At 43.8% G+C, this 11,420-nt stretch overlaps 1 protein-coding gene across 1 annotated transcript; it reads left to right on the forward strand.

The window, feature by feature from the left end:
* The first annotated feature begins 8,914 nt into the window (after positions 1 to 8,914).
* On the forward strand, positions 8,915 to 9,659 carry LOC130831396 (ferritin heavy chain-like). Its single transcript, XM_057699473.1, has one exon. The coding sequence runs from the start codon at positions 8,949 to 8,951 to the stop codon at positions 9,498 to 9,500; it is 552 nt and encodes a 183-aa protein (XP_057555456.1). The 5' UTR covers positions 8,915 to 8,948; the 3' UTR covers positions 9,501 to 9,659.
* Positions 9,660 to 11,420: the final 1,761 nt, after the last annotated feature.

Raw genomic sequence — 11,420 nt, forward strand, 5'->3', positions numbered from 1 at the left:
CCATGGCAATGAGGAGTCCACACACCACAACGAAGAGTAGCCCCCACTCACCACAACTGAAGAAAGCCTGCGCACAGCAAAAAAGACCCAACACAGCCAATAAAATAAATAAATTAATTAATTAAAAAAAAAAAGAATAGCAGACCTGCTTGGCTCCTGTGATTAAGAGACCCAGGGTCCTTCTATCCTGCGCTCATTTGTCGTCTAGAACAGGCGCTGGTGCACATTCTCTGTAATGGGCCAGAAGGTAAATGTGTTAGGTTTTGAGTGCATGTATAGTCTCTGTTATGTTTTTCTCTTTCCTTCCCTCTCGTCTTCTCCTCCCCCTCCCTCTCCCCTCCCTCCATCTTTCTTTTTTTTTTTTTTACAACAATTTAAAAATTTAAAACCATTCTTAACTCATGGACTATACGAAAATCAGGCCACAAGTCAGGTTGGGTCCACAGGCCATAGTTTGCTAACTCCTGCTTTATAATGTTGTTCATTTCTTCCTGGTTAAAGATGGTTCATCGAGTCTGTGTTCCAAGAGGAAAATACAAAGCTTTTTTCTGGAGATGACCTGGAAGTTGCACACATCATTTCCATTCACAACCCATGGGCCAAACATGGTTATCAGCCTATGCACAGGTGCCAGGGAGGTTGGCAATCCGGGTAGCCATGTGACCGAGAAAAAGGGAAGAATATACTTGCATGGGACAACTATAAACGTGACTTACTGGTTAACATGTGAGCTAAAAAACCCCAGTATGTTTCTGAATATAAGTAATTCCCCATTAGAAAATATAATGAAAAATGGATCTCTTACAGTAACAAAATATCTTTTATAACTACCTGGAAATTTTTGAACCAGAAATGTTTAGGATCTACCTAAAGAGAATTAAGATTTATACATTGATGAAAGTCAAATTTGACCAATTAAAGGAAAATAAACATCATTGCTAGATGGAGAGACTGTGTATTTAAAATATTATGTCAATTTTCTCAAACTAATTGGTAGGTTTAACACAATACTCATAAAAATTCCAAAAAGATTAACTCTGTGTGTTTGACAAAGTAATTCCAAAATGTATGCTGATTCAGAAAAATAAATGGGAGAGAATTTCCAGAAAAAATATTTGAAAATAAGTGAAACGAGAGGAACTTGACCTACCAGATATTTAACTGTCAGTCAAAGGGAGGTTCAGAAGAAGGAGTGTAGCTGGAACCATGCCAGCCCATTCCCCCTTCCAAGTAATATTTTTAGGTCACAGAATTTTGGGAAACAAAATGGTCCTAATTCTGTGTGACTTTAAGCAAGTGATTTAATCAACCTGAGCATTGATTTTTATCATAAAACTAAGCCAATAATACATACTTTATAGGAGTTTATTAAGGATTAGAATTTGTTCTGTGCTACTTCTCTACCATCCTACAAACCCTTGGAGTAAAAGACTTCATCTAACTAAAATTATGTTAACTGCATTGTTGCTGGTACAGGCACGTTACCTAGGACTGTAGCACATGATGCCTGTGGTTACTGACACTGATGCTGAGGAGGGGAACTGGTAGGTTGGCATGACCTTCTCCTGATTGGCTACAGAACTGCACACAGCAGTTTAAGAAACGATTGTCAGTTTTGGGGAAAGAAGGCTGTTCTGAATTTTAGTTCTATTTCTAGCTACGTGATATTGGGGACTCGACTTAGTTTCTCTGTACCTTTATTTCCTTATCAGTCATAATTCAGACAATACTGATGATGCTAACATAACAACAAGATGTAACTTACTGGTCATTCGCTCTGTTCCAGGCACAAGGTGCTTATGATGCATTAAATCACTTAATTCTTTACACACATCTTAAGAGGCAGGTACCACCACCACCACCATCATCATCATGGTTATTACTTGCATTTTGCAGATGAGGAAACAGAGATAAAAAGATTTCAATGACTTGTCAAAAGTCACATGGCTATTTAATGTGGCCTCTGGCAGCTCTTTGCCATCAGGGTACCACTCTGTGTACGGTGTGGCACTCAATGAACAGCTGTTGCATCTGGGTTTGAAGAGATGAATGGGAATGTGGGTGCTCACGTTACAGAGGCAGTAAATGGCAGTTGGATGCTGTGATCTAGCTGGGTTGCCTTGTACAACTTTTATTTAAACAAAGGATCAATGCATTCTTGAGGTCAGGGACTATGTCTTGTTTGCAAACCACTTAGGACGGTGCTTGGCATATGGGAAACGTGGCCATAAGTGAGGCTCTGAGTGTGGTGCGTTCTCCATTGTCACTAAAGGGTCTAGCAAGTGCCTGACTCTTTATCAGTCACTCAGTGAATATTTATTGACTGAACAGATGCTTTACTGAGGTCTCTGATCTTCAGATGTCTTCGTCATTCCCAAGTTTTCCTAGAGTTAAAATTTTAAGAGAGTGAAAGATACTCCACAGTGAAAAGGCTTGTAGCCATACGTAAATTGGTGTGTGTCTGTTTTTACAATCTTTCCTATTTAAATTTGGTTTAGAACTCATGAGTTTGTAAGGGAATGGTAATAGCCTGAAATAAAGACAGAAACCCAAACTTACTTTGAATCAATAAACATTGCTTGAATATTTAGGACTAGAAACTGTATTTTGCAGAATTTTGGTTCACGTGTTTTATTACAGATATGCATTCTTACCAGTTTCACACTATTCAGTGAAATTGTAAATTTCAGCAAAAATGATAGATTTCAAAGCAAATGTATACTTTTCTCGCAGTATTTCCTATATGATGGTTTTCAATTGTGAATCAAATTTTTGAGTTATGGTGATAAGGACAGCAATGATGTTTTTAAGAGTTTCATGGGTTCATTCACTTTAATCTTCTCTGAAAACTTTGGCTAGAAACTGCTTTATGATTATAAAGTTTACCAAGTAGAAATGTCCCAGAAAAACATTGTTTTATTGGGGTAGACAAAATGATTTGCTGGGCAAAAATAAAACCACCGAAGGCAACAGATATTTAAAAATGGTGTTTTATTGCAGAGTTTTTTTGCTAGCATAGATGGTGCCTCTACCGGGACTGGTTTCCGGTACTTGTGCCATTTTAGATTCTCTTACCTAGCTGTATACAGTTCATTCATCACTTGGAAATGGGGTGTCCATGTAAGAGAGAAGTCACCCTAGTTTATCAACTCTAGGAGAGATGAATTCTTAAAGATGAGTGGAATACTAGTGGAGAAGAGCCGTGCCTGGGAAAATAATTCCCGCACTTTCTATATGAGCCTCCAATAGCATCTCCAAATCGCTGTTTTAGACCTCAAGCTAGTGAACCTCATGGAGACGGGAATGGTGAGGCTGATGATGGTGATAACATGCAGCTTCTCTGAGGTCAAGGGTGTGGTTAACTCCTTTCCAAAGGGATGGAAGCGAGAAGGAGAGGGAGAAGGGTGCAAGCTAACTGGGAACGGTTTCTAATGACTGTCCCTGCCTCCATCAAGGGCATGTCTTCCATTTAATGAGCACGCAGGAAGGAGGCATGGCTCAAGTACAAGGGTTCAGTTTGCAGTCAGCCACAAATCACATTTCATTTATCAGGCCCTACAGATGACAGGATATCATCGAATCCCTGGAGAGCCATTTTCATTAAAAAGAAATCTTAAGTAATTACAACAATTAATTGACTTGAAACAGTTTCTGATGGATAAGGTTTACATAATTCATTTGCCAGACAAAACAAGCCTGAGCAAGTCCGGAAAAAGCCATTTCCAAGCCTCCCTTGATCTGACACTGTGGTCCTGGAAAGGGGGTTTTTCAACTGGAGTCCTCTCTCCCGCACTTTTTGGGGGACAGGAAAGAGTAATTTGTACAGTGAGAAATGGGAACCTGAAAAAATTTGACAGACTTGATTTGGGGTCCAAAAGATGGCTGTGTAGCACTTTACTTATCGTTTTTCCTAAAACTGATGAATGGACATAAAAATGGGCTGGATTAACCGAGAACTCTCTGAGTTTGTGGTTTTGAGGATGCAGAGATGGACCAAAGACAGGGCTTTCCATAAAGCTAAGCAACCATTTAGGACAAGGTCAAGACTCAGTTCAAGAACTCCACTGTCCCCAAAGTAACTTGCGTGAACAACTGCTCTTGTCAAATTAATAGTTTGTCAACATTTTCATTGATTAGTCATAAATTGTTTAGCTCTAAGTTTGTAAAATGTAGGAATAAATTTGGAGAGAGAGATCGTGGGAGAGCTATAGCAAACACTTTCTTTTGTGAGGTGTAACATATAATTTTCTAACCACCTAGCAACACCGGCAACATGATATAACCACGGTGTCAGGCTTCTGCTGTATCAGCACCTGTTCCTGGAGAAATGATTCAGAGTTCAGATAACAAGAAGGTATCTTCTAATACAGTCCAAGGTCGTTGTTGGGATATTAGGAGATGGATGCTGGTAACTCCTGGGAAAATAAGAAAAAAAGCACAATGCTGAAGAGTTTTTGAGATGGCTGTATTTTATTGCATGGCCCCAGGGAGAGTTAGTAAGGCTTGTAGGACTCACAGAGGCAGGCACTAAACACCCAAGAGTGATAGTCTCTGAAGTTTGGTTCTCCCCAGTCAAGCCATCGACTGGCTGCCTTAGTATCCTTGGAGAAGCTAATTGAGGTGAGTCTCCGCTGGGATGGGGAGGAGGCTTCCCTGTGGCTGGCAGCTCTGGAATTTCTCAGCAAGCAGAGGAAAGGGGTCTCCTGAACTGTTGTTCTCAAGGAGAGCATCTCTGCCAGGGGCATAGAGTGATGGGGGCCCCAGATCCAGCCTCTTGGGAGATGGCGCTGGTTTGCCCCCTATTGTTAGACAGGCCTCCTGATCATCCCAGGGGAGGGAGGAGCCAGCTGACCTGCCTTCTCTTGCTAGGTTGGGATCCAGAAATGCTACGCCCTGTTGGTGGAGGGACGTGAGACTCCCTGCCTTTATGTGGTCTCCCCAGTCCTGGGGCCCCAAACCAGGTAGTGTTTATGTCACCCCCTTTCAGAGTTCTCCTCTGGTTGTCTCTTGTGTTATTTCTGGATTTACAGTTGTACTTTGCCAGGAGAAGTGGGGAGAAACGGGTCTATGCTGTGGGCAGACTTTAAGAAAACAATTTCCATGCTACTTCCTGGGACTCTGAATCTGGAAGTAGTGAGGCAAAGACACAGAGGCTGAGCCTTAATTACCTGGGGAGTGGTTAGACGTGGAGCAGGATAAGAGAGGCTATATGATGCTTCTAGACACGGGGTCCTGGGGTGAGTTGGGTTCCATATACAGGAGTGTGACTGGAAAGGGGTAACTTTGCCTGTTTCACAGTTTTCCATTTTGGTCTAAATTACCCCTGTTTTAAGCTTTATAAGCTTTCCATGAAGCATAACAGGTTTCATGAGAGAAAGGGGAGTTCAAGTCTTCCAGTTTGTAAAGGAGTTGTTTCTGCTGTTTGTTTGTTTATGTGGACCATTTTTAAAGTCTCTATTGAATTTGTTACAATACTGCTTCTGTTTTATGTTTTCATTCTTTGGCCACGAGGCACGCACGTGGGATCTTAGCTCCCCGACCACGGACTGAACTCGCACCCCCTGCATTGGAAAGTGAAGTCTCAACCACTGGACCACCAGGGAAGTCCCTGTAAAGGAGTTTGAGTTATTCAGTATCCTTTAAGAACTTTGTAACGGCAGTAATTTAGCAAGTAAATATCATGATTTGGAATAATGTGTCAATCATGAGAGGCTAAAAAAAATTTCCCCACGGAAAGTACATGGATAGGAAAAATAACTTCAAGCCAGAGTTTTTTTAAAAAGGTCTCAAAGTTATTTTAGACAAATTTCTGTACCATTTAAATGAGATAAGATAGATTAATCAATTCAAGTTTTCCTAATATTTCTATTTGAAATTATACATCAAAAATACTACAGGCTCCCAAACTCTATGATCTGGAGAGATGAAACAAAAAACACTGTTTTCAAAAGAGGAAAGGCCCCGTGAACACACACCAAGGTGGCTGTCTGCAAGCTGAGAAGAATCTTCACCAGAAATCAAATCTGCCGGCCCCTTGATCCTGAACTTTCCGGCTTTCAGATCTGTTAGGAATAAATATCTTTTGTTTAAAAAAATATAATTTTCCATTTCAGGTTCTATATCAAGCACAGTTCCCACTCTCATTTAGCACCTTTTCCCCTTGTCATCCTTGAATGAACAACTGATTATTTGAGACGGAGGCAGTTTTCAGAGTTCAAAGTCAAAAGTTTTTCAGAAGGTCTAGGTCAGAGGTACAGTGGGAGCTGGCTGATGGACAGAATTGTGGAGAGAACTTTAGAAAATCTATGCCTCTTGGGTCCCACTCCCTGAAAACTCTGAGTCAGTGGGGTGAGGCCCCTGAATATATGCATTTGTCTAAAGTTCTCCAAGCCATTAGGGTGACTGGCCACATTTGGTAACTAAGAAATTGGTACATTTCCTAACTGTGATAGAATTGAGAAAGAGAAAAGAAAAAAAAAAGCCCTCACTCTGGTTAACACTTTATTCAGGGAAAGCTAGAAGTAAAATTGAAATATTAACTTTGCAGTGATGGCCAGCACATTTTAGAAGGGAGAATGAAAACCCAGAAACTACTGGGGAGCACGTGATGCTAGGATTACTTAAGCCATGAGGTATCTATTACCTGAGAAAAACGGCTGACACCACTGGCACATGTGACTTGGTGAAAATTAGCCTTTGACAGGACACGATGATTGTCTTCAAACACTTAAATGACTCTTTTGGGGAGGAATTGGGTTTACACTGTTTGGATGAGGAGTCTGCATCTTCAGCAAACTTCCCATGTGATCCTGAGGCAGATGGTCTGAGGACCTCATTCCTCACTTTGAGAAGTGAGCCACTGAGCTCTCCTGGTTCGGGGGGTGGGATGAGGGGGGATGCAGCCAGACCTTTACAGGTGGTTTGGGTGCTTGAGGATGAAAGAGCTGCTGGGAAGACTTCAATAAGGAGTCAATCAAGGCAGATAAGGAAGGAAGGGATGGAGGGAAGGAAGGGATGGAGGGAAGGAAGGAGAGAAGAAGGAGAAGAGGGATGGAAGAAAAGAGAAGGAAGGAGAGAGAGAGGGAAGAGAGGGAGAGAGGGAGGAAGGAAGGAGGGAAGGGAGGGAGGGAAGGAGGAAGGAAGGAAGGAGAGAAGGAGGAAGAGAGGATGGAAGAAAAGAGAAGGAAGGAAGAAAGGAAGCAAGGAAGGGGGGAGGGAAGGGAGGAAGGAAGGAAGGAAGGAAGGAAGGAAGGAAGGAATGAGAGATGGAGGAAGGAAGGAAGGAGGGAAGGAGAGGTGGAGGAAGGAAGGAAACCAGAGAAGCAAGGATGCTCTGGTTTCAGAAGGTGTGTTTCTGATTAAATGAGGCTTGTATGACTTTGCAATAAATCTCAGCCATCTGGAAATAAAGCAAAGAAAATGAAATGACATTAACTGGAAACTGGGAAAGAGAAAGGCAGGCAGGGTGAGGAGTCAAGGGGTAGAGGAAATTTTGGCTGTTGGTAAGAGCAGGTCAGAATGCAGGGTCTTGGCAAGGGAGTTCCACGAGGGTGAGTCAAAAATTACCCGCACTCTGGCTGTAGAATTTACAGAAGTTTTAATATGACTGAGTGCGGATAATTTTTGACTCACTCTCGTGGATTTGGAGTAGTTCCCACTTTTCACAGTCCATGGGCTGAGGAGACAGCAGTGCTCCCTGCCCTCCCCAGAGCCAGATGTCCAACCTTTGCATAGGGCGATGTCTTCAAACAGGAGCATGTTTCAGAATCAGCAGGAGGGCCTCTTAAAACACAGGGTGCTGGACCTACCCCCAGAGATTCTGAATCAATAGGTCTGGGAGAGGCTGCAGGATTTGTTTCTCTGACGAGCTCCTGGGTGGGTCTAATGCTGTGGTCCTGGGAAACAGAGACCTCACTTTGAGAAACAGTGACCCAGGAAAAACTAGGCTTCCATTAAATTTAACAGCCTTGGAGAGGATGAGGACATGAGAAACTCGTCTTCCAGAGAGGGTTCCGAAGGGCAGAGTAAACATGCCTGGGTTACAATGAGCTGCTCTGGGGCGAGATTTCGGGCATCCTTACCTGACTGGGGGTGAGTCGGATGGATTCCAGGATGTTTTCTAGCAGCTGTAAAAGTCTGTATGGGCAGATCACACGTATGCATCACTAGCTACTTAAAGTTGTCTTCCTGACAGTCTTCGCGGAGAGTCTCCGCGGTTTCCTGCTTCAACAGTGCTTGGACGGCAACCTAAATGCCCGTCAACAAATGAATGGATACAGAAGATGTGGCATATATATACAATGGAATATTACTCAGCTATAAAAAGGGATGAGATGGAGCTATATGTTATGAGGTGGATAGAACTACAGTCTGTCATACATAGTAAAGTAAGTCAGAAAGAGAAGGACAAATATTGTATGCTAACTCACATATACAGAATCTAAAAATGGTACTGATGAACTCAGTGACAAGAACAAGGATGCAGATACAGAGAATGGACTGGAGAACTCGAGGTATGGGAGGGGGCGGGGGGTGAAGGGGAAGCTGAGACGAAGCGAGAGAGTAGCGTAGACATATATATACTACCAACTGTAAAATAGATAGTCAATGGGAAGTTGTTGTATAACAAAGGGAGCCCAACTCGAGGATGGAAGATGCCTTAGAGGACTGGGGCGGGGAGGGTGGGGGGGACTTGAGGGGGGGGAGTCAAGGAAGGGAGGGAATACGGGGATATGTGTATAAAAACAGATGATTGAACTTGGTGTACCCCCCAAAAAATAAAAAAAAATTAAAAAAAACCCCAGTGCTTGGACGGAACCCGGCGCTCGTCCTCCCCCCTCCTTTCTCCGGCCGGCCGCTCAGAGCTAGCCCTTGCCACCACCTCACCTCACAGCGCCCTCCGACCACCCAAGGTCCCCGCCGCCGCCGCCTTTTCTCAGCCGCCCGCCATGAGGACCGCGTCCCCCTCGCAGGTGCGCCAGAACGACCCCCAGGACTCGGAGGCCGCCATCAACCGCCAGATCAACCTGGAGCTCAGTGCCTCCTACGTCTACCTGTCCATGTCATGCTATTTTAACCGCGATGATGTGGCTTTGAAGAACTTTGCCAAATACTTTCTTCACCAATCTTGTGAAGAAAGGGAACATGCTGAGAAACTGATGAAGCTGCAGAACCAGCGGGGTGGCCGAATCTTCCTTCAGGATATCAAGAAACCAGACCGTGATGACTGGGAGAATGGGCTGAACGCAATGGAATGTGCGCTACACTTGGAAAAAAATGTGAATCAGGCACTACTGGAACTGCACAAACTGGCCACTGACAAAAATGACCCCCACTTGTGTGACTTCATCGAGACTCATTACCTGAATGAGCAAGTGAAATCCATCAAAGAATTGGGTGACCACGTAACCAACTTGCGCAAGATGGGGGCCCCCGGATCTGGCATGGCAGAGTATCTCTTTGACAAGCACACCCTGGGAAGCAGTGATAGCGAGAGCTAAGCCTTAGGCTGGCTTCCCGTAGCCACAGGGGTGACTTCCCTGGTCACCAAGGCACTGCATGCATGTTTGGGTTACCTTTACCTTTTCTATAAGTTGTACCAAAACATCTACAAGTTCTTTCCTTAGTACCATTCCTTCAAATAAAGTAATTTGGTACCCCCCCCCCCAAAAAAAGTGGTCTTCCTTCTGTGTACATCTGACTTTATTGGTGCCCGGGGCAGTTTATTTCTCTGTGACTGAGAGGTGGTTTTGTTCCGGTCCAGTATTGAGTAGGCGGCCTCAGAAAGAATGAACCGTTGGCAGCAGAGGGCTTTAGCAACACCTCACGGTATGGGAACTTAATGGTTTTTCTTAAAGTCCTTTGATGACTTCCCCCAGCCTTCAGGGTATGACCTAGAATCTGTAATGTCACATATGAAGCCTTTCACACGGTGGCTTTGGAGCACCTCCGCCACAAAGAAATCTTCTTTTTCTTGACTTCGGTCACAAGGATGGATCCTGTTTCCTTGTGTGCACTGTGCTTTCTCCAACATCAAGGCTTTTTGTGATGATTCTTCTTCAGTGCCTCTTTGGGGAAAACTCTTCTCACCATCAAACTGCAGAACCTTTCTCCTCTCCTCTGACAACGTGTTTCAGCGTGGTGACTCCATGTTTACGATCACTTGCCATGTTTTGCCCACATCTCTGGAACGGCGGAGGGGTGCCCCCTTGTCCCGGTTGTTCCAGGGCTTCCCTGGTTTTACAATTTTGAGTCATGTGTCCTGGAAACCCTCAGCCCCAGGAAAACCAGCCTTGTTCCCACCATCCCCCCGCCCAGATCTAGCGCTCAGCTCTGTGATGGGGACATACTGCATGCGCAAAATATTTGCATTAAACAGAATTGAGTAATGCTTAAAGTGGATAAAAAGGGAATCATCTTTGACTCTCGAATATCCTTATGATGTCAACAAATATTACTTTGAGAAGGGAAAAAAAGACGGAGAAAACTTACTATTCAAAGTGACTTTAGGGGTCTGATTCCAACTTTTCACCTTGAAATTTACTAGGTGGATTTAAGACTGAAGACAGTTGGTCGGACAATGAATAAGGCCAACCTACTGTGAGTGGGGGCCCCATTCATTCACTTATTCATTTGGCAAACGGTGCTTTTTCCACCTCTCCTCCAAATACCACCCCCCCCCACCAGGTTCATTAGCAAATAACATTCATTTTCTTGAGCGTTTTCAGAAATCACTTAATGAAATGCAAATACTTTGCTAGGACATTACCTTAAACTCTGTCAGCTACAGCTCTGAAGTGGCGAAGATTACCTTGAGCTCCAGGGCAAGGAGGACTTCTAGGGTGGCCTGGGTTAGGCTGTGGTGACATCCTGTTTCTGTTTCGATGTCTCTTCTTCACCCACATCCCTGGGGACACGAGAAGTCTCTCTCTCTCTCTCAGTAAATGTCTGATCTGTGCTCCCGAAGAGATGAAGTGCTTACAAGGAACAAAATATCTTGAGTCACTCGAGTAGACAAACTCGGTAAGTCCCCTGTAAAATCCTTTATAATTTTAAACAGACTCTCAACTGCTTTCAACTGTTGAGGAATATTTATGAACACAGGGTGTTTAAGAGCCAGCATCCAGGATTTCAATCTTCCAAACAAGAAAATTAGAAAGCACGCCCTGTTCCCACTGAGACAGAGTAAGGGCAAAAGCTATTAGGACAACTCATCTCCTAGAATATTAAAAACACCCTCGCACGCTCTTCCAGGTCAGAAGAACAGGGACCCACTGGAGCTTGGAGTGGTAAGAACAGCTGTACGGTGGTGCCTCTCAGACAGGTACATGGTAAACTAGTGACTGCTCGCGAAGACAGAGATTAAAGCAAGGGGAAAGGAAACAGAAATGCTTCTCCTCAGACCGCGATTCCTGCTTTAC

This window comes from Hippopotamus amphibius, chromosome 11 (genome assembly GCF_030028045.1).
Source record: "Hippopotamus amphibius kiboko isolate mHipAmp2 chromosome 11, mHipAmp2.hap2, whole genome shotgun sequence".
In the NCBI taxonomy this organism is placed as follows: Eukaryota; Metazoa; Chordata; class Mammalia; order Artiodactyla; family Hippopotamidae; genus Hippopotamus; species Hippopotamus amphibius.

What these genes read in the sequence shown, in the direction of transcription:
- LOC130831396 (XM_057699473.1), top strand. Translation starts at nt 8,949, where the DNA reads ATGAGGACCGCGTCCCCCTCGCAGGTGCGCCAGAACGACCCCCAGGAC.